At 43.8% G+C, this 23,838-nt stretch overlaps 1 protein-coding gene across 2 annotated transcripts in view; it reads right to left on the reverse strand.

Moving 5' to 3' along the window:
- rftn1a (raftlin, lipid raft linker 1a) overlaps window positions 1-23,838 on the reverse strand; it is a 30,845-nt gene that overhangs the window by 6,532 nt on the left and 475 nt on the right. The window contains exons 2-6 of one of the 2 annotated variants that reach the window (XM_074613138.1): window positions 15,535-15,686; window positions 7,219-7,402; window positions 4,182-4,290; window positions 790-1,486; window positions 300-503 (exon numbers count right to left, since the gene is read on the reverse strand). In XM_074613138.1, coding sequence (XP_074469239.1) covers window positions 300-503; window positions 790-1,486; window positions 4,182-4,290; window positions 7,219-7,402; window positions 15,535-15,682 — 1,342 coding nt within the window. In that variant the 5' untranslated portion in view covers window positions 15,683-15,686. Of the gene's footprint in view, window positions 1-299; window positions 504-786; window positions 1,487-4,181; window positions 4,291-7,218; window positions 7,403-15,534; window positions 15,687-23,838 lie in introns of both variants that reach the window. The other variant, XM_074613137.1, reaches the window with a different exon arrangement.

A 23,838-nucleotide genomic window follows, 5' to 3' on the forward strand; every position in this document is an offset into this window, starting at 1 on the left:
ATGGTAGCATGACATGGTTAATATGAATGGATTCCCTAGGTTTTCTAATTTCACATGATACCAGTAACTTCACTAGTTCTAAAACTGAGCCTGCTACAGCTGAAAGAGAGTAAAGTTATGATCCTGTGGGCCTTTTTAATTTAAAAAAATAAATAATTCACTAACATCTGGCCGGCCAAATCAAACCTGATGGCGGGCCAACTTTGAGCAGCCCTGCTCTAAATGTATGACTCTAGGGTGACGGCGCTTCCAAAATCACATAATCAGCAGTAGTTTATTGCTATGGCCATGAAGCATACCGTTATCATCTCCGAGCTGGAAAAACCCGTCTATGAGGTGCGCACCGTTGGTGAAATGCTGAGTCATGTGGTCGAGCCAGTGTGTGTCAACATCTGTGATTAGCCCTGCTTCCTTTTGTACTTGCAGAGGCACCCTGAGTGAGTAGAACCTCAGAGATGTGTTCAGCTCTCCCGTGTGGTTGTACAAGGCAAACAGCTGCATCCCTAAAGGCACACAAACAAACAAAAAACAATTGGACTCCAAATAGAACTTGGCATAATGATGATTTGTCCAAGGTCGTGTCTAGAAGGTAACCCGCAAATTGCGAAAAACTTGTAAACACTGGCAAAACCTCTCGTGAGACTCGCTGCCAGACGACCTATCCTAACCTTTACCATTTGAAGTCAATGCCTAACCATCTTGTGAGGGTTTCGCAATTTGCGTCTTACCTTCTAGACACGACCTTTGTCCAATGACCCCAGTACAAACAGGAAACTGGTTACTTACTACCCTGCACTGGTGGTGAAGTTGCATTCTTGTCTTTTTCTGAACCCTTGAGTCGGATATGGTTGTTGTTGTGTGTCGTCACTCTGCTTTGCCCATCTGTGCAGGTAGAGCTGGACTTTCTCTCATGGTTTCGATCCAGTTCGGGAGAGCTGGGCCAGCTTTCGGAGCTTGAACTTAGTCTTTCTGTCTGGTCGGAGAGGTGAAAATGTCCCTTCTGCTGTCTGATTATATCTGCAGCTTCAGGAGGGCTGGGACACCGCTGGTTCCCTTGGGCGTCTGCTGGGTTTTGATTTGAACACCACTGAACTGTGTCTACGCCGCTGTGATCTTGAGGCCGGTTCGTTGATTCTAAAGACTCTTTGTTGCCGATCTGTACGGTCTGCATTTGCTCGTTGGACTCGTCTTGTTCTAAACTCTGGAGAGGACTGAAGTCCGGTTCTCTTGGCTTGTGGTCCCGTGTGTTATGATCCAGCTCTTGAGGCTCAAAGCGGTGACGGTCAGGTTCTGCGTCTTTATGATGTGGTTCCGTAGGATCTGTCGGGCTGGTGTTGGCGCTGAAGGGGTGTCGATGTATGGGTGAAGGGCTTGAATGTAAGGAGGACAGGTCTTCGGGGTCCCAGTGCCCCAAGTAGCAGGGTCCTCCACCCGGCTGCTGGAGAAAGCCCACAAACATCACCCCTTGCTCTGCTACATCCTGGATCTGCAGGTATAACACACACACACACACACACACAAAATAAACTAGAATAAATTTCAGTGACGCGTAAATATAAAAGGACGTCATTCACGGCACCACAAATAAATTTGCACAGCCTCTTCTACTACAGTCTGACAAACAAAGCCTCATTTACACACAAACAAAGCCTGACGTAGATATTCTGCAAAATAACAACCTACCTAATCATCTGCAAAGATCAAATATTCAAATGACAAAAGGACCTCATTATCTCAACGCATCCGTGTGTGTACGCGTGTGACAGTGTGTGTGTGCCGCTCCCTCCCGTGGAGCTCTGGTGGTTAATTGTCAGTTGATATTTGGGCTGACAGTTTTAGACAGGCTCAACGGGAGAGAAATCATATTGCAAACTACCACCAAAACAATAATGAGACGCATCTTCCCCCCATTACCCAGTACTTTTGACACTTCACTCATCCACACACACACACGCATCACATATATTAACAGTCTCTCTATTACCATCCGACACACTCGCAATTACACAGAGTCACACAGGTTTTATCTGATGAGTATGTCCGGAGACAGATTGAGAGTGGGTGGGATAGCGAGTGCTGGAGAAATAGAAGTATAGAATAGCAAAACTGAACACACACAACCAGCCTGTCACTCTGTCTGCCCGGTACCGCTCCTGGGTTCTTATCTCCAACTCTCTCTGGCAGCTTGTGATCTGATTGGTTATTCATGTCACGCCGCCGGAGCCTATCACATTATATTCAGTGATGTGCATTTCCATCCAATCAGGTTTCCCTTTGTGCTCGTTGGGTGTTCAGATGCAAATCTATTCAATAGAGCACATTTTCATTTCCCATTGTAGGACCGTTGCAGTATTCATGAGCAGAGGGAGTAAAGGTGAGTTTTACAGCTGATAAATGCCAGCAGTGACGACGCTGTGGTTGGCAGGGTATCTTAGGGTTAAGTCTCATTACGGTTTACCATAACTTCTGTCACCTTCCTTTCATTATAGGGCCCCTCCTGCTGTTGCCTAGTTACAGGAGATGCAACTAGTGGTAATCCAGTATGTTTCGCTGATTTCTTCTCCTCAGTCTATTTTTTTTTAGAGGCAGGGTTACAGACAGGCAATTATAGGCAGTTGCCTGTAGCCCTTTGAGCCCCGTAATGTTCCCTTCACTGTCACAGCACTGTTGCACCAACATGAGAGACACAAAAACAGGTATGGAGAATAAGCAGGGTTTCTTAAAGGGTAACTTTGGTATTTTCATTCACCTATTTTCCCATGTTTTTGTGTCTAAGTGACTAATGGGGACAACACTTTTTGAAACTGGTCCAGTGTCTGACAACATTATAGAAAGGAGCCTACAGAGAAATTAAACCTTTTTCTTACCTTTCCCTTTCTGTTTGTTATTGTGTCATTTGACTTGTTGTGTTGGAGTACAGAAAGCGTAGCTTAGTGTTATCTAAACGATTTTCAATGTCACGGCTGAATGTTTAGATGATTTTGACAATGTGGATGCGACGCAAGGTTTCAGAACTAGACTTCTCCGAGCGAGACACACAATAACAAACAGGTCGGATCAAGCAAAAGGTAAGTAAAAATGTTTTATTTCTCTATAGGATCCTTTCCATAATGTTGTCAGACACGAATAATAACAATCTGAGCCTGTCAGTGGCAAAAACAAGCACTTTTAGTGGACGTAAACTGACGATACCAGGTTGCCCAAAATGATTACATTACAGCTTGTTTAGCGGCTGCAGCGTTCTCCCTCAATACTGGACCAATTTCAAAAAGCGTTGTCCCCACTTAGATACAAAAATATGGGAAAATAGTGTCCAGGTGGAAAAATACCAAAGTTATCCTTTTAAAGAGTCCGCTGATTTAGCAACACATTCCTATAACATTGTCGAACTCACAACACTTTTTATTCCACGCATTCCTGCTGCCTGCATTACCCAGAATGCACCGGCAGTTCGGGCGGAATCTCAGGTGTGTTATGCTACTGTAGCAGCGGCTAATGTAGCCTCAAGCAGAGATTAGGAGCGGGCTGCAGAGGTCTGCTAAGCTCCATACCTCCAGATTTTTTGTCCTTCAGTTATTGCATGTTTTCATTAGAGGGCCTTTCCTCAAAGTAGTTCTAGCAATTTTAAAAGTGCTATTGATAACATTGATGACTTTTAGCCACTAGATGTCGCATTCTCCCTCCCCTGTTCCATTGCATTCACTTCACAACAAGTCGTTGCCAGGCATTTACCATCAATCTCAGACATTTTATCCGTTTTTCCAGCACTAACTGACGACCCAGAGATACCACGTGATACGAGCATCGTTTTACTATTGGCTCACAAGCCTTGTCAGAAGTGGGAACCAGACGTCAGATATCTTCTGCAGAGATCAACAAAACGTTCATTTTGGACCAGCCAAAATGTTTAAAATGATAATTCACGATCATAATAATTTACATCCAAATTAAACGGCACCTTTCTAAAGGCTTTGTGGATGTTTTTTTTTTGTTTTTTTTAATATTCGTCTACATAAAAATGTTATCAATAAGACCTTTAAGCCTTCTACCCTGCACAGGTGCCTCATCAGTAAAGCCATGGTGCACAAAGATCCTATTTGACCTACCATGATAATTACAGTCAAAAAAAGTTATTTTTACCCCGTAGAAGTAGAACACTGATTGCAAAAAAGTGAACTTACCCTCTTGACGTAGCTCTGGATCACTTCTGGGTCGGCTGCCTGGTGGCCTGCCACACACACGTCTGTCTCCAGACGATGTCTCGCCCACCTCAGTTGGCTTTTCTCTGAACTACAGGGTGAGAAAGGAAAGAATTTAAACAAATATTCAGTATAAAGCATCAATCATGTGTCATTTAGTTCAGTTCAATTCGGCTCCTATGAACCAGAAAATGTTGAATGTTCTCGTGCTGTTATAACATTACATTTAGGTTCGTTTCCTGTCCATTATCATCACCAGAGCAGCTCCATCACCCAGTAACATTACAGTCTAAACGAGTTTCTGGCAGACATGCTCACATTCGCGAGTGCTCATTGACCCAGAATGATCACAGCAGAAACATAATGTCAATTCTGGTACAGGCTGAATTTTCCATTTATGGGGAGCGCACATTCACCACAATCACAAAAGACTTATTAGACAGAGAGAGGGACTGAATTTCCTTCTGCTCCCGCTGCAAGACACCATCATGAAAGGAGTATTCAGATACGCCTCTTCAGATTTGGATTGAGGTCAGTGGGAAGGCCGTGGTAATATCTTGTGCTCTGAGGCGTGAGTGACATTCGCAGCCAGATTTGAAACAGTAGATCTGTCAGATTTTTTCTTCTTTCATTTTTAGGGTTTTTGATGAAAGGGGACGGCGGTGATGGGGAGATAAAAGGCGGAGTTTAAAGGGGACGGAGGGTGGTGGGGAGGACAAAAGAAAAAGGGGGGGGACGGCCATCACTGAAGAAAGCAGATGAAAGGATGGAGAGATGGTTTCTCTCTTTCAGCGCGCCGTTCCCCTCTGGCGAGCGCTGATGATGCAATCAGCCGTCTCCACGGTGACAGGTGCCAGGAAGCAGCAGGACCACTTGGCAGGAGGGGCATCAAAGGAGCAGCCCGGCACCTGCCTGTGCACTAGAGTGTGTGTGTCGGTGTTTGTGTGTGAGTGAGTGTGTATACGCTATTCCTTGAATTCACATTACAAAGAGTACACAGAAAACTGTACACTAATCAAAGTAATTCCTTTTAATTGCATTTGCTCGTTAGCAATAAACACAAAGTACAGCTGAGGCTGATGGAAACATCATTAGTTAGTAGTGTTGATAAACCAAATAATTGGACAAATTGAAATTTTGACCAGATGAAAAGCGCTAGATGAAAAGTTAATGCATCACCAAAGTTATTAAAGTTCAACATGGGGGGAAATAATGTCCGTACCAAGCGTCAATTTTATACATCCATGGCGGCAAATTCTGGAAATTAAGCCAATGCAGAAGTGCCAAAAACTGCAGTTCTTCGAATGGCCACTTGAGGCTTGCTCCAAAAGCAAGTCAATCCCCGTAGATCCCCATGTTAAAATGCAAGAATTTACAGCAGAAATATAATATAATAATACATGTTTACAGCCTGGTACAAAAAAACGTTTTGGTTGTGTCGTGTGTGGTCAATGGCAGGATGGCGACAGCCGGAGCTATCCACTTTGAGCCTCACAACAGCTCTTCAGAAACCCATGGATGACGTCACGGAGACGGACATATTTTAACAGTCTATGGTGTTTACCAAATGTCGTGACAATGCATCTGGTAGATGTTGATATAAGTCACTTGATAAGTGAAAACTTTGACCTCCTGGTAGCGCTAGATGTAAAGTCATTAGGATTCATCCTCTGGGAAACATTCATTTGTAAATCCTTCCAATAGTTTTATGGCTGAATGCTATTATGAGGAATTGGGGGGGAAATAAGGACCAATGACTAGTGATAGGCCCTTTTGACAGCACCCATTTTTACATATCATAGCAGGGTAAACACAGGTGTAATTGATGAAATTAGTTATACAGTAGTCCTGTTGTATTTAGTGTGCCACAGCCATTCCAGTGAGCCAGCATTCACAATACCAATTAATGTTATTAATTACACCTGTGTTTACCCTGCATGTCAAAATAGCTGCTGTGAAAAGGGCCTGTTATTGAAAGCATCTCCTTTATCAAAAAGCTGATGCTGTACATGTCCTGAGTCAATACTGGGGAACATTATTTAAGACCCAAATGGGAACAGAGCTCCAAATGAATCCACCAACAGGTCTCTGTATGCATGTATATGGTTTCTATTTGGATCAGTTCTGTCAGTAACTTCCACAATGAGATGCTGAAAATAAAGCTCAGCTTGCATGCCGTATACCAGAGCTGAGGGAGGTATGAAAATAATGCTTTGCTCAAATGTGACTGTGAATATTGTAGTTTCCACCAGAGAGTAACTGGGTTACAGAGGAGATACACTGTATGAAGTGTAGTCAGACAGTATGGTATATAATCAGGTATAGTCAAAAGTGAAGGAATTGGGGCAGCGAACTAAAGTTAGATGCTTTTTATGTCGCTGACTCATCTGCAATTAATTTTACATCAAGAGAAGGAGGTGAGGTGCAGAGTTGTGCTTGTAGTAATGGGTCTCAATGGGCTTCCCTGTCAAAACAATGAAGTTGCAAAAGCTGCTACCTAACTATTGTCTAAATCTGGCTGCAAATGAATCCCCTCATTTATCTTAATCAATCTGCTACGTAAATCCTCACAGTGAAAATGTTTTATTCTATAAGGGTGGCCAGGAGACCGCTGTTCGTGTCCCGTGTGAAACCACAAGTCAACTTTGATTCATTTGTCACAACTTCCATACTTAAGTTACGGCACCTACTTGTTATTTCAAGCCAAACCACAATCTTTTCCTAAAGCTAACTAAGTATTTTGTTGCTTAATCCTAGCAAAGTTGATCTTTTCCTAAACCTAACTAAGTAATTTTATTTTGAAAAGACTGGAGCAAAAATGTACACGTGCATCACATGTTGCTGGATATTTGTAGGAAAACGCATGAAAAACATGTTGTTAAAAGTCGTGCTGAGCGTCATGAAAAAAAAGGGGCATTTGTGTCTATGTACACGAATCAAATAGATTAAAATTTCATGACTATTTCACGAATTGCCTTGAGACTTTGTTGGAAGACAAGCATGTGTTTAGTTTTTGTACCTTGGCGTCTCTCGGACCAACACGGCCCGGTGCAGCTGGCGCTGGATGTGTGCGTGACGAGGGCCGCAGGGATGGACGAACGGGTGCACGGCGACCAGGACGAAACCCTGCGCGTAGAGTTCTCTGACCTGAACCGGTAGCTCTCTGACCGAGGAGAGACAAAGCACCGATGACACCGGCACCTCTGGAGAACAGGTGAGAGGGGAGGGAGAAAAAAAAAACATGGGAAATAGTCAAGACATGGACATGACAGGTTGTAAAGGAGCCAGGGAAAAATAGTAGAGACGTATTTGGAAGTGGCGAAAAGCTGGAACAAAGAGGGGAAAGAAAAGAGGGACAAAGGGTGTGAAGAAACAAAGACAGAGCATGTTTCATTATGATAATTCCCCCTGAACAACAACACATGGCATCTTCACGCTAAATCTGAAACTAATTACACCAGAACTATTAGCCTCACTGTCACCAGCAGTCTGGCTTTTGGAAAACACACACATGCAAACATGCATATGCATGCTGGAGAAGTGCTCCTTTGAACACACACTCATCCATATCACAGGCACATTTTCGCCTGCACTAACAGGCAGTTGAGTATAGTAAAAAAAAAAAAAAATGCACACACACATACATCAAAAGGTTGGAAAGACAATGCTATCACATTGGCTGTGAGGTATTAGCAGCAATCGCTAACACAGAGCCAGTTCCCTTATTACCAAACACAATGGGAAGAAAACCCCCTTTACTTCAGTGGAGAATGGTTAGCGGAGCTTATCGTATGGGAGCAAACTGTCACGGGCAAATCCACCAGGGAGAGCGCAATGTTTGCGAGAACCGCCCTCTCAGGGTCGGCGCATTGTAGTAAAAGCTCCCTCTGTGTTCGCGGGCTTTTAAGGGAACACGTGCGTGTATGGCTGTGTGTTTCTTTATCGCTGAGTGAAGCCAGGTGTGTGAAAGAGAGAGAGATAGAGGAGCATGGAAAATGAGATGAGAGAAGTGAAGAAAAAGGGAGACACAGGAAGAGAGAGGCAGTTAGCAGAGCCGTGTTGGAGAGAGAGAGAGAGAGAGAGAGAGAGGGAGATGAGGCTGTCTGTTTGTGCCTGAATGCTTGTCATCCATTCCCATTCAATCTCATTTGCATGGGTCTGCAGAAGAGAAAATAACCTGAATAAATTAACTAGACCCACACACAAAAACACACACACACACACACACACACACACACACACACACACACACACACACAGAGAGAGGGGGGAAAAAAAGATGTACAAGCCATCTCATTTTCAATTTGTTCTCCATCATCTGGCGTGTTCACACATACACACACACACACATATATGAGAGGCTGGCCAGCATGCAAGGATACAAGCACATGAACACACTGACTCCCATCTCAGTTAAACAATGGGAGCAAAAACTCCCCAAGAAAATCCAACCATCACATCATCTTGGCATCGCCGCTTGGAACCATGAGAGCCTTTCATCAAGCAAGCACTTAAACGGGTGTCTGTGGGGACTTATCAAAAAGCAGCCCAGCGATGGTGATAATAATAATAACAGCTGGAGACTGGGGTGGGGTGGATAACAGCGATCCTGTCACCGTAAACAGTCATTAGCCGTCATTAGCTGTGCACGGCTGGCACTCACCCACCGACAAGACGCGGGCAAGGCATCGCAGCTAATTCGGGCGAGGCGTACAGAAGTTATTAGGGTGTTATGCGGCGCTTTAGGCTGGGAAGCGACTTCATTTATACTGTCTGCCACAGTGGGATTTAAAGGGAGGCTGCAATTCCGCTCCAGAATGGGAACATGGGAACGGCTCAGGGCAGAAAAGCCGGGTGGAGTTTTATAGTGCCAGCTAGCGAGGGCTGGGAGGTGTGCAAAAGAGTGTGTGTGTGTGTGTTTTAAAGAGGACCTATTATGTTTTTGTGCTTTTTCCTTTCCTTTAGTGTGGTATATAGTTTTTTGTGCAAGTCTGCAAACTTTCAAATCCCAAAGTCCAGGCCAAAGGGAGAAACACTGCTCCTGAACTTTCTGAAGCGCCTTGCTTGAAGTCCCGCCTTTTCTTCCGTAATGTAGTGATGTCACCAAGTAATACATTTGCATAATACCTGCCTAGCAGCTAGTTTGGTACGCCCTCTAACAAAGCTAGTCTGAGCGGACAAAGCTAGAGTGCTCCAGGGACGATGTATTTTTGTAAGCCAACCAGGAAGTTAGCATCGCCCTGGTTCCCTCGACAAAAAGTCAATGGGATCTTTCCATTGAGTTTTGGATTATTGCAGAAAATAAGCTCTGTGGCAAACAAACGTTTATGATACTTACACGTTTTGTTCAGCAAGATAATCTCCACAAATGAACACTACTGTTAGGATTTTTGAAGTGTGAATGCAATCGCCAGAAGTAAAAAGCTAACGTTAGGCTATAAACAAACTACATCACGGTCGCAAGAGCACGAGTTTACACAATGAGAGTTGCCGTGATGACGTTTAGTAGTCTCTAAATTCATGAGTGGGATATTTACTGACGTATTTTATATCGTAGAACAAAACATTAAAATCTCTTAATCTTCTGTTAACCACAGACCTTATTTTAGTCATCTAACTAAAAACCTATTCAAAAAACCCATCGACTTCCAGACGAGGGAACCAGAAGAGCTAAAATGCTAACTCATTTCCGGGTTTTAGGACTAATTCCTGCAGCACTCTATGGTGCGTTTCAGTCAGAGGGTGAAAAGAGGTACTGTAGCACAGCCGGTATGAGAGAATTAAATGTTTTTTAAACATTAAAGCATGTAAACATGTTTTTCTAGAAACTCAAAATACAAGTATGCACTTCACAAAAAGCACAATAGGTCCTCTTTAAGGGAGTTAGAGATGTGTGACGGAGTGTTTTTGTGACTTCCGAGGAGAAGAAGAAGAAGTGGAAGTAAATGTGTTTGAGGATATAGTAGAGTGGGAACATTTGCATCCATACATGCAAGTTTAAAAAGGGAGATACAGACATCCAAGGGGTGCATTGTTCAACTGACACAAGACGCTACCCGAGCGGCTGTTCAGCTGTTGATCCCCCCTCTCTGCTATTTACGTCCCCACCCCGAAGCTCTGACCACATGGCAGCCGCCGCTTGTCGCGAGCGACGCATCACTTTTTGACCCTGGATTTCACACGCTTGCATTCGTGTGAGTGTGAGAGTCATCCCCCTTCCCGTAGCTGCTTGAAAGGATTTATTAATTCCTTGTACAAAATCCCTGGAATTTCTGCGTGTGACTGTAAAGCATATTCTGCAGTGTATGTATGTGTGCCAAAGTATCTCAGCGAGCGTGCATGGGCCATCTTTTTTTTTTTGCCTGTGTGAACGAGAAAGAAAGAGTTTTTGCACTAAGCCTGCTAGGTGATGCATGGGGATTACGACTCACAGCCACCCTCCAGGCTTATCCCCTCTGCTTGCTGGAGGTTCACGTTTATTTAAATAGCCTTCTAATGACTTGCAGAGGTTTTAGGCGAGGATATGTGCCAAAACAGTGACTATAAAATAATCAGCTTCCTGGAGCCAGGAGCGCCCCACTGTTTTTGGGGAATGCAGCTGCGGGCTGTGAGAGTTATTGGTCAGCATCTGATCTCTACTCAGAAGTCTTTACAGGAAAATGTCTGACGAGAATGGCTGACAAGTGAAGTACAAAAAAAAAGGTTTGCTGTGGTGAGAGCACAGTGTGGCACTTAAGGTGCATACAGTACCATATACGTGTGATGCTGTGAATCTCTCTGCCTTCTTTGCTGGTGTTCTCTCACGCCAATGAGACTGCATAAAATGATTTGATCGACAGTTTCAATAATCTTTCGGGGAAAAAAAATGCCTGGAAAAGCGTGTCAGGCAGCAAAGATCTCGCAAACTGATGATGGATTTGTGCTTCGTCTGCTCTCCGAGCGAAATACATCATATTCTGATAGGAAAGATGTAAGGCAGAGGGGGGATGTAAATCAGTCTTTGTCAACAGAGGGAATATATATCACAGCATTCAGGTGTAGATCACGTACACACATATTCACACAGTTAAAATAAACCTGCCCACAGGTATACAGTAGCGAAAAAGCCACACAAACACACGTGCCCACACACACTGCTGAGAATTGGGCACATGTTGTAGGTTTTAATGAGCCGAGTGGGTCTCCGTCTCTGCAGGGCGGCAGAAAGTCATCAGCAGAGTTCAGCTCCTCGCTGTCTGTTCCAGAGACCGGCGTTAGTCACGCGGCATCACACCTAACTTACTTCCTCACACATCCTCAAGATTCCTGACTCCCGCTCGCTCGCTCGTTCTCACACCTCCTCGCATCTCGAGACACTCCTCTTCCCTCCTCGCTCCAGACCTGACTCACGCTCGCACGGTTACTCTCGTTCGTTCGCTCTCTCTCACCCTCTGTTGTCTGTTACAGCTCCTTGACTTCATTCTCCCCTCCCTTCTACTTCGCTCTACCTCTTTTCCGTTCATTCGTTTTCCTTCTGCTCGTTATCTGAGCACAGCTTCGGCACAAAGGAGGGTTAAAATGTCACACCTGGTTGTTACAGTTCATACTCTACATTCATGCTGACATGTCAAGGTAACCCATCAATGTTAAAATGGGAATAATGGAGAACGTGGCGCCTACTGTGAAGGTGTCAAAGTGCAGCAGATTGGTGAGTAATAATTGTAGAATAAGACATTGGTTTGGAGATGAGAATCAAATAAATGGTCCATGTGTGAAGCGCAGGCCAAACGCCTGAACATATTTTTCCTCATTCTCCCCGTTATTCACCACGGGGTCGCTCTGACCCAGCGTGAGCAAGTTAGTCACACGGAAATATTTTTCAGCTGAAGCGCTCCTGCAGTTAGAGAGCAAAGCTCGTAAAACAAAGGCAGACGCTATGTTATCAGCACTGTTTCTGGCGAGTTTCATCACTCGCCGGTCAAAGGTCAAGTTACAAACCACGCTGCTGCACTCCTCTTCATTCTCCACATTAAGCTCCTCTTCCCGGGAACACAGCTTAGTTTAATAAACAGCCACCTAGTCGCACATATCTCAGAGGGGCACCGGGAAAAAGATATTTGTTTTTCATTACCGTGTAGGAGTCGTCAAGTCACGGCTGGCAGGGAAATAATATCATTAATGGAAGCCAAATTGAATTAAAGCGTGGATTTGACCGTGGGTTTCCTCAATGTCATGGACTGACATACAGATTCCTCTATCTGCCTCCTACACACACACACACACACATGGACAAAAACACACTAACACAAATAAATCCCTTTGCTGGGAATGAGGTCTCTCAATCTCCACAAACAATCAGATAATCCTTCAGGAATCCTTCACTTCTCTTGGTCTCTCGATCACAAATGGAGAGGGAGAGAGGCAGGCATACACCCACTCACAACCACACGCACACACACACACACACACACAGACACAGACACACATTAACACAATCAATTCACAGTAGCTGTGTTTATCCTAAAATAGAGTATACCCATCTTAAGCAGCTCAGGTGGCGTCAGTGAGTTTACCATATAAATGACCTGCCTGTCGGTTGAAAGATAAAACTAACTCTGTTGACTAAGTGCTATAAAGTGTTTTTGTGTGAGCGTGAATGAGCCACAGTCCATGCTTGTATGAATGGTGTGTGTGTGTGTGTGTGTGTGTGTGTGTGTGTGTGTGTGTGTGTGTGTGTGTGGTGCTGCTGCCCGTGCGATTAGACAATTTATCTGCTCCTGCCTTTAGCAAAGAGAAAGACGAGCAATCCTCATGTCTATTGTCTGTTTTGGTCGCCACCGCCGTTTCGGGTTGCCAGATCTCTCTCAGCCAACACTACAGCCTAACCAATTTGCCAAACATAATAGGGCTGGCTGAAAATGAAGCCGACTGGCAAACAGACCCATCGCCACTTGGCCGTGGCGTTCTGCCTGCTGTCTGTTACAGTGTTGCATTTGGAAACTCCTCTATAAAAAAAAAAAAAAAAAGGACTTCAGTGAGCTACATGCACCTGCTTCAGCATGTCGGGTGATGGAGTGCGCAGAGCAGGCTTGTAGAAACATTAAGGAAAGAGAGGTGATTTTTTTTTTATATATAAAACACTATTTGTTTCTCCTCCTCGCCTCTCTTTTCCCCTCGCTCCGTCCCTCCCTTCCATCTCCTCACAGTCCACACCAACACAATGGCAGAATTAGTATTTTTAGAAACCAGATGCCTCAAGAGGATTCTCATCAAACATACTCAAGATGCCGTAAGCACACACACATAAACAAACACACAAAATCAGAGTATTTTTCTATATTCACACGAGGCTCAAAGTAACACACACACATCAGCTTTAGTGTATTGTCATCGTGCGAGGGCGGGAGAGGCAGGGGGAAGTTGGAGGGCATGTGGTTACGGCGTGAACAATATAGCTGAATCTGAGAATTGGAGAAGTCTTTGAACTCCCCGCAACAGGAGCCGCACAAAGACACAACTTCAGCTCATAAGCCACTTTTCGCCCCCAAGATACTTACAGTATGAAAAAACACACTCACACACAGTTCCGCAGAGATGCTGACCTAAACATTTCATTTTAACTGGTTAAAGTTGGAACAGCAACTGTGGCTATTTTGTGAGTGGAACACACAAACACTGTAGTCAGAGTTCAGGATGACGACGCAGAGCAGGGTTCAACAGAAAACAGAAGTAGACAACCATACTCCTTTGAATTAGGACCAAATATGAAGACTAATTCCTTGGAGCCTGTCCCCCACGCTAGAGGGGGACTGGGAGGAATGTGAATCAGTTCTGAATGAAGACTGTTTGCTGCAGCTGATGGCCGAGATTTGTTCTTTTCATTTGAGCTGTTTCTGAAATCGCCTCCTTTATCACTCACTCATTCACTGTTCCCGACAGTAAGTAACACTCAGTAAAGTAGGTTGCGGGATTTCGGTCGGCGGTTCGATCCCCGGCTCCTCCGGTCACATGTCGAAGTGTCCTTGAGCAAGATACTTAACCCAAATAACCCCAAATCCCTCCTGAAGGCTGTGGCATCGGTGTGTGAATGAGTATTTAGATTAGATCCTGATTTCTGTTTGGCACATTGCATGACAGCCTCTGCCATCAGTGTATGAATGTGTGTGTGAATGGGTGAATGCTGACATGAAGTGTTAAGTGCTTTGAATGTCGGAAGACTGGAAAAGCACTATATAAGTGCAAGTCCATTTACCATTTACCATATACTATGCTTTGAATGCTACCCTATTAGTTTCATTGTTGAAATTTGTGAGGGTGGCTTTGGTTTCACTTTACCAAGCAGGGCTGTAGTCAAGACCAACTTAATCCAGTCCAAGTCCTGAATAGTTAAGGTTATGCATTGATCTCGAATGGTTAAGGTTAGGATAGGTCGTCGGATAAGATTTTGCAATTTGTTGGATACCTTCTAGACTCGACTGCATGGTGCACCGCTCAAAGTTCAAATGATTTCAACTTTGACCTCGGTTGCCGCTGACCTTTCTAAGCAAAACCAATGAGAACTGCTGTAGCTGTTTTTGTTGCCTAGAAACAGTGAATGGCGTTCCTTGCGCTCTTTTTGGAGAGATATTTTACCTGCTGCCTCTGCAAGGCTCTGAGCAAAATGTCTTATCATGTGAAGGCAGCTTTATGATGGGCAGAAATAACCTATAAACACTATTGATCTCTCTTCTAACAACAAACTAATCAGTGCATAGAACTTAGGTTTGAGGACCATTACAGGTTTCAAAAAGTACGTTAAGGAAGAGGCAGAGGGGTATTTATTTTTTTCATGCATCATGTCGGTAGAATCAGGCAACGCTCTGCACAACTGATCCCAAATCAGCAGCCAGGAACAACTTGATGAGTTCTGAATAGCCGAGCCCGAGACCAAGACGATTCCTAGTCCACCAAGGCACGAGACCAAAACAAGTGCAAGACTTCAAAAAAGTGGTCTCGAAACCGGTTACCTGTTACCAAGGAGCTTTACATCAATCATGTCAGAGATGAATGGAATAAGATATCAGGATATAAAGGAAAAGTTGACCATATGAAATAAAACATTTATCTGTCCCTGTTAAGGCTAAAAAAACAAGATGCTTAAATGCTAGATCGCCATCCTTTTTTATTTTTGTATCCATCATCTTTGATAGAGAAGTGCTACATGAAGAAACAAGTAACACATGACTATTTCAAGTATGCAAGTGTGGGGGAAGTCGAGTCACATTAAGTACACGTCTCACTGGGTTTCACGAGCCCAGCCCAAAAAGGAGAACTGTTTTACAGAAATGATTGGCAGTATATGGATAATCTTCCATACCTTCTTTCCCCAACAGGAAATCCAGGAAGTGGTAGGTGTACGCCACACCCACTTTAGTCTCCACCTGAGGCCGTCGAAGGGTGGAGTAGATATTACCCGGGCTTCGCCTCTCTTCGGCCTTCCGCAACTTAGGAAGCCTACACCCCATATCTCTGTTAGAGGAGAGGAGAGGAGAGGAGAGGAGAGGAGATTACAAAGCGTTATGGGAGATGAAAAACAGAGGATGGTGCTAACAAAGACTGCAGTGGGAGACATGAAATTGATAGAGTTTCTAAATATACAGAACACATTAGCACTTCCAGTATGAATGTGTGTGTGTGATAGTCACACAAGTCGGAATGCTATTGCTCACGTGCGAGCTCAAGCTGCGGGAAATAATGTGTGTATCTAACTCTCTCTCACACACACACACACACGGTAATAAAACTGAAATATGAAAGTGTCAGCCATTACCTGCTTGGTGGGCTGTGATACGGGCATCTCCTAATCAAATAGGGCTGATTGGGAGCGACATGTTTGATCAGAACGAATTAAAGCAGAAATGAGACTGATTTCCTGCCCTGTCAAGCAAAGCGACATGAGACTAGATAGACGGGGGTAGAGGAGAGGAGAGGAGAGGAGAGGGGAGGGGAGAGCAGGAGAGGAGAGGAGAGGAGAGGAGATGAGATGAGAGGAGAGGAGATGAGAGGGGAGGATAAGAGAGGAGAGGAGACGAGAGGAGACAAGAGGAGACGAGAGGAGAGGAGAGACGTTGAACATGTTTCACTGCTAACCAATTTACATGTTGATCCACGGGTCGCCTTGAAGCACGAAGAAATCCATGTCATTGTAAGAGTTTTTCAGGTTATGTAAGGGCCGGTAGATACCCTCAAGGGTAGGTGATGGAAACACAATTTGGAGAGAGCTTGAAATTTCCTTTTAAATTCCTCCTCCTTCCTGAATTTCAACAGGCAATTTAGACCCAAAGATTTAAGTTGCATAAAAAGGAAAAACAAGTAAGAAGTGGGGCGGATTTTGGCACAAACGATTCGGGAAATTGGAAGTGCAGGAGTGACAAATGGGTGGAGGGTAGAGAGGACAAGAGATAGGGCGTGGCCATATATCGTCACAGCTAATCAAATGTGACAGCGCCGGTACCCTCAAACCATCACCGCAGTTCCGCTTAATATCCCCGTCTGCCACGGCTTGTAACAGCCACACGGTGAGGCGGCGCATCCGTATGTTTGTGTGTGTGCGAGTGTGTGTGCATATGTCTTCCCCAGAGGCAGGTCTATATCTGCATCTCTGTATCTGTTTAGCGAGCATGGAGAATGACACAGTACTGTAACTCCCATTGGGCCAAGTGCACAGACATTAACTCGGCTAACGATCCTAACAGACAGACATTAAGGCCTGGTGTGTGTTAGTGTGTGTGTACAGCTTTCATTGCGCGGTACGTGCGTTTCAAAAGGTTACAAAGTTGTAAAAAGGCAGCATCCACGATACATTTTCATACCTCATCTGTCTCGAGACAGCACATTCTGTCATTTTGAATTTTGCAAAGAACAAGCAATTAAGAGTCATTATTCTTTCAATACAGTGTGCTCTTTCATAATGAGGACAAACGAGGAGAGACGCTTCGGGAGGAGGAGAAAGACGGAGGAAACAGTATGTCTTAGATCATTCTTCCCTCTTCTCTTCTACCACCCACCATCCTCTTGACCTGTCTGCCCCCCTCTTAAACTTTCACACCATTAGCTCTTCAATGTGTCATCGCTCAACGCTCTGCTCTTGTCTGACCCGTGCCTCCTTAATCACCTCTTTGTCTACGGCCTCTGCTCTGCTTCTCTCTGCCATCCTTGATTAGGAGACAACTCCCGTCTTTCTACTGGTACAATGGCCTTGATTAGTCTGACAGTAAACTGGTCACTTTCTGTCATTCTTTTTTATTTTTCATGCATCTGATTACAAGAGCTCCCAACCTCCCCTGTTTCATTATCAGTTAATCTCATAGACTGTATATAGGCTAAGAAGTGGACGTAGTCACCGTGACGTCACCCATTGGTTTGTGGACTGCCATTTTGAAGCTTTGAGTTTGGCATTTTGGCCGTCGACATCTTGTTTTTTTGCAACCAGAATGGCACGAGAGGGTGATGCCCTCCTAAAGTACAACTGAGCACTGAATAAGACATTTACAGTCTCACGGCAGTGCGTGAAATAGTCACGAAATTTAATCGATTTGATTTGTGTACATATACATTTGTATATATATTTGATGCACAGCGCGACTCTCAACAACGTGTTTTTCGTGCATTTTCCTACGAAGGTCCAGTAACACGTAACTCACTTGTCAATTTCCACTCCAGTCTTTTAAAAATAATAAAGATACTTAGTTAGGTTTAGCAAAAGATCACGGTTTGGGTTAAAATAACTCCGGAAGTGCTGTAACTTAAGTACGGAAGTTACGTGACAAAAAAATATGCTTTGACTTCTGGTTTCACACGGTACACGAACACCGGTCTCCTGGGTGAAAGTCCTGTGATTTTTTACCTACCCATCACACTCCGACCTCCTCCCTAAGCGGCGTTCACCGCTCTTTATACTTCCTGGTTCTCAATTACGTGGATTACAAACGAATTGATTTCGTGCTGATGCACACGAATCAATACAATACATTACATTCAATTTTATGACAATTTCACAAACTGCGGTGCGACTGGGCTGCATTTGGAGGAAACCAAAAGGTTATAATTGACTTTCATGAACTGAAAACACACTGTGAAAGGGTTAAAGCTGTAAGATGAAAACACGGACAACTCCCAGACCGGACAACGCCGTGGTAGCGACCTGTCAATCACAAGGTAGCCACGCTTTAAAGCACACCCTGCTTTATGGTCTATTTGACTCTAAATGGGACCATAATTTACTAAATGAACATCATGCTGTATTGAAGAAGACTTGAAATTAGCGATGGAGACCATAAACTCATGTTTACATTGTTTACTGAGGTAATAAATCAAGTAAGAAGAAGGCTCATTTTCTCATAGACTTCTATACAATCAGACTTGTTTTTGCAACCAGAGGAGTCGCCCCCTGCTGGCTGTTAGAAAGAATGCAAGTTTAAGGAACTTCCGCATTGGCTTCACTTTTCAGACCCGAAGGTAACCCACTGGTTAATCCTGACTATCACTCCATCTGTCCACTTTTGTTTTCTCAACTTCCCTCCAGTCTCTTCCTTTTAATCCCTTCCCCAAACTCTACTTTCTTGATTCTGCCCTTTAATTCATCTAATTTCCTCGATCCTTCCTGTCATTACATTATAATGTTACATTATGTCCCTCCCAGCCCTCCAACCCTCTCCATCCTCCAACCTCCCCTCTGTCCGTCCAGTCATTTGCAGCCAAAGTGCTCCCCTGCTGAGCCTCTTAAATCCCATAAAACTATTACAATCTCCAGACGGACAGTCAGCCAGTCAAGTAAGGCCCAGGGTTATGACTAAGTTGGAGCATGTAGATCCACCCCCAGATATTCACCTCACAGGGCTGCGCTTTAATACGCTCTGTCTGCAACAGGGCAGGTTAATGTGGGGATGTTTATCAGGCTTAATCTCTGGCTGGTTAGGAGGGTGGAGCGGAGGGTGGAGCATAGAATGGAGGAGAAAAATGTAGTATTGATGATGGCTTTTTGAGAGCGGGGATGTGAAGAGCAGCATATAAGACAGACATTTTTGTGGAGAGTCATTTGCATCCTTTTATCAGTGAGTCTTTCCTTAGTTCTACTTTCTCACCCTTTGCCTTAGCGCTCGTATTTTAATACCCTACCCCAATGCAAATTATCTCAATTTTCAAAAAATGTCTTTATGCATAATGCATTATGCAGTGCTAAGGAAAATCATAACAATTTGGAATAACTCGCTTACTACTTTGCTAGTGGCAGTTGGTTTTATTGCTCTCAAATAAAAAACCTGATTGGTTCTAGTCTTGGTCTTGACTAGCCTACAGCTCCACTGTTTGATCCACCATCTCATCATCCTTTTCATTGTGCGCTGATGGTTCAAAACAAAAGGCCTCGCTTTAACCGGTGAACTCTGTCTGCGCGGTTTAGAATGAGATCTCTGTAATTGGACACAACGTAGAGGGAAAAAACCAAGGTGGTTGTAGCACCAGAGAGACTCCTTCAACACTCGAGGCCTTTTTTCGCAACATATGAGGCCTTTTTCTCTACATGTTGACTTCAAACAGACTCTCTCGCTTGCTCTCACGCAAACACACAGACAGAAAAAGGCCTTGACAGCGAAAAACATAAATTGAACAGGGAGAGACGGGAGAGAGAGAGACAGATAAAAGAAGTGAAAAGGAGAGAATGGAGTGAAGAGGGAGACAGACAGGGAGTAGCAGAGGGCTTCTCATTAGAGAATCTCTTGTAGCAGAGTTTTGAAATGACAGCGGATTTACGAGAGAGCATAATCCGTCTGCGCTATGCCACTGCTCTGCTACCTCCCGTGCCACTCAGGGGGGGATGTCTGCTTTCCAAGAGGCAGCATTCATCCGCTGCAGAGGGAGAGCTACAGGCGGGCACTGGCTGGGGAAAATTAACAGTAAATATAGATAGAACCATCAGGGAGGCTCTCCAATAGTCTCCTCCTTCTGAACACTTTATATCATCCTATAATGTTTTTACAACTACAATGTACTGTGTATGATAAAGATATATTTAACCCCACTGCTGTGCTGACTAGCTACAGGTAGCAACAGCTGTTATGATGAGAAATAAGTACGCAATAATGACACGGTTTCTAAATTACCTCAAACATATCTTCTGTGCTGCAATTTCTTGTTGTTTATCAGCCGCAGTAAACCAATAATAAGCCAATATACTGGCAGATTTAATGGTCTAGCTCTGGTCCCAATATGATATTTTTACCTGCCAGCCAATCAGTATTTTCTGTGGTCACGGTACAAGTGTGGTAATGCACTTTGAAGCATCCCAATAATTATGGGCTTAGCAGAGAAAATGACACTCTGCTCTTACAAATGTGCCCCCAAACCTCTACCTAATATGAATTACGTTTATTTAAAAAAAGAAAAGGGCCTTATTTTCTATGTCTCTGTTCTGTCTTTCAGCTCGTTGTTTTCTGTCATTGTCAATTTTTGTCTGTTTACATACATGTGTCCACTCTTGAACATTTTTTGTCGTTGTTTATATGTCGTCAAGGTGGCCAGCTTATTCGCCCCTGCTTTTTTTTTTCTTTCTTTTCTTAAGTAATATTGTTTGATGAAGATTATAATTATTATTAGCACTTTTATTTTCCTTCATTGGCTATTCATTTAAAAAAGAATGAAAACAAAGTAAATTTAGTCCTCCTTGCATTATGCAAGAAGTAGTGTTGCATTCAGCAAATTGTTACGTGTGTGGAGGTCAGAGTAAATAGGTGTATAAGCTATTGGAAAAACAAAACCAAGTGGTTGCAGTAGCCTATTATTCGCCTTAACTTGAGTAGCTGCCACACACAGATGGCATTTTTTTCAATACGCACATTTTGTCTTAAACGTTGAAGAGAGGCCAGGGATTCTAGACATTTTACTATTTCAGGGTCTATGGTGAGCTGTTATCGAAAGGCCCATAATTCCTGCCATCATTGACATCTAGCAACTACTGCATGTCACCTGAGGAAGATTGTTAGGTTTGTTTTTGTTGCGTATAATATACAGTAGTTGCTGGTTGTGCTAATTTTTTCCACTAAACTGATTTATAGCAAGCATCAGCAAATAAAACTGTCATTACCGGCTCCCAGTCTCCTTTATTATGGGACTTTATGGGCCTGCTTGGAAGCCATAATTCCCGCTGCTTGTGAGTGCACCGTCTATGCAAAAGGAATTTTTAGCCTATCAGCAGTTTGACTCTGATTTAAGTCACTTTTTATAGTTGCGTGATTCTTTGACAACAAAAAACATGTATCAATGAAAACGGTTGCATTATTATTAATACATCATTATTGTATTCCATTGGATGTGTTTCACTGAATTTCAAAATCAGAGGTGACAGACTGAGTCCTGGGGAGTGGGCTTCCCTCCCACTGGGTTGGAGCTCCACTCAGTTTCTATCCAAGGATGCTGATGATGGGGGGGAAAAGGAACAGCAAGAGGAGCAGAATGAGGAGGAAGAGAGGAGGGGGCGACAGAGACAGACAGACAGAGCGAGGAAGACAGACGGAGGGCAGACTGGGAGCGTGTCAAGTTGCCTGGAGGGAGGTGCGATTCCTGTAAGCAACAAAGTAGTCACCTCAAACGGTGTTTTAATGAGGCAGCATGGGGAGGATAAAAACAAATTATGACATTGATGTATTGGTCTGTCGCGCAGCTCCTTGCACAGCCTATTTTTGCTCTAAAAAGAACAGTTTATCAACAAAGGGAGACTGCTTGGACTGGGGCATCAATTTACTAAACCCTGAGGTAGGCTCTTAAGGTACTTGAATACATCATTTAACATTTTAGACATTCTAGTCTGAGGAGGAAGAATACCTGACGACTTACAGAGCTGCACCCAATTCGACTGTTATCAGGCTATTAAATAGGCGTTATCCGTCCATAGATGTGGTTCATTAGGGGCCTATTATACCTACTACGTTGTGAAGCGAAACTTAAAAGCAACACATTCTAACACCTTGTAAAACTGAAAGAAACGTCACGTTTTTAACACAAACAAAAAGGCCTCTCTAGGTTTAGGCAACAAAATAATAGTTAAGTTTAGGGAAAAACATTGTGTTTGGCTTAAGATAACTAAGTTTCAAAAGTGAAATAGAAACTTAAGGCTTGTGAACACAAAAACAACTATGTTGTTGGTTTTATATGGAATGCAAACCCCAGTCTCCATGGCCCCCGACCTCCACCCCATATCCATGTTGGCTATACCACTTTGTTTTGCCCTGATATTCCAGGTGCTTCGTAATCAAATGTCACTTTAGCTTGGCTGGCTTCATGGCTTTGTTCGCTAACAACTGAGGACACATGGCGCATTTTGGTGTCCCGTCACTGTCGCTCGATTTAGTCATTATATTTTCTCAATTTAGCTAGTTTAGGCTTTTAGTGTCACTTGACGATATGGACTGACTCAAATATTTCTCCATGCTCGCCAGCTAGCTTGCTAGCTAATAAGCTAAGCTAAGCAACAGCAGGACCAGTTCGTTGCACCCTGAGTGAAGTGACTGATTCATGACAGATTGACGTGATGTGTCACCATTATATTACAGCTTCTATTTGCCCAAAGCTAATGTGGGTGGTAGTAATTGACACAATATGCTTGTTTTATTGGCACAAATGGTACCCCATCTGGAGATATGTAGGCTTTTTAATGAAACAGCACAATTTTATAATTTTGAGCAAATTATTTTTGCGGACCCCCTGACAGAGTGCCATGGACCCATGGGGGTCCCCGGACCCCACTTTGAGAATCACTGGGATATACTACAGCGCCTGACCTTCTTGTCATAATTACCACGGTCGCTAGAGGTCGCTGTCATGTTCTTTTATACCTTCTTTCAGTGATCTACCATGTGAATAGATGATAAAAATCTACCAGTAGGCGTAGTAGGCCCCTATTGACCCACATCTATGGTGCTTATAGCGACTAATAACGCCTATTTAATAGCCTTGACGACAGTCTAATCGGCTGAGAATATGGCCTGTATAATAAACTGGATGTCACTCACCACTAATGAATGCTATTTTCAAGTGCTTTCCAAATAGATTTCCGAGCTATATGGTGACACAGCCATGTGACTAATTGATGCCCCTTGCATTTTGTGGGCGCAGCCTAGCTTGAAATTACATGTTTCTGGTTTTTCCCTCTTTTTAGTGCGTTCAACCTCAACCTCTCTCTCTCCCCACACACACACACACACTCTCACTCTCACAACAACACGTGGCTGGTGCTGCCCGTTAACGCCGGTAGTTTAGTGAACGGGAAATGATACATGACAGGTCTCTTACGCACCGAGGCGCACACACTCTCACTCCATCCATCCATCCATCCCCCCTCATCCATCTGCGCTCCCCGGCACATTTTACTCTGTCACGCATATCTTGAGTTCACTTCAACCTGTGACAGTGAGCAGAGAGGGCTTATTCATTTCGTTCCGCCACTGGATAACAAATGACATCACAACATCACACAAATCAACCGACCGGCTGCGCGTCTAAACCGGAGGAGAGGATTTCTCGCCATCATCACAAGTGTTTTATTGTGAAAGGTCCTCCAAAGACTTCCTGACCTTTTATTATAGGAGTGCATTATTATTATTATTATTATTATTATTATTATTATTAT

This window comes from Sebastes fasciatus, chromosome 17, assembly GCF_043250625.1.
Source record: "Sebastes fasciatus isolate fSebFas1 chromosome 17, fSebFas1.pri, whole genome shotgun sequence".
Taxonomy (NCBI): Eukaryota; Metazoa; Chordata; class Actinopteri; order Perciformes; family Sebastidae; genus Sebastes; species Sebastes fasciatus.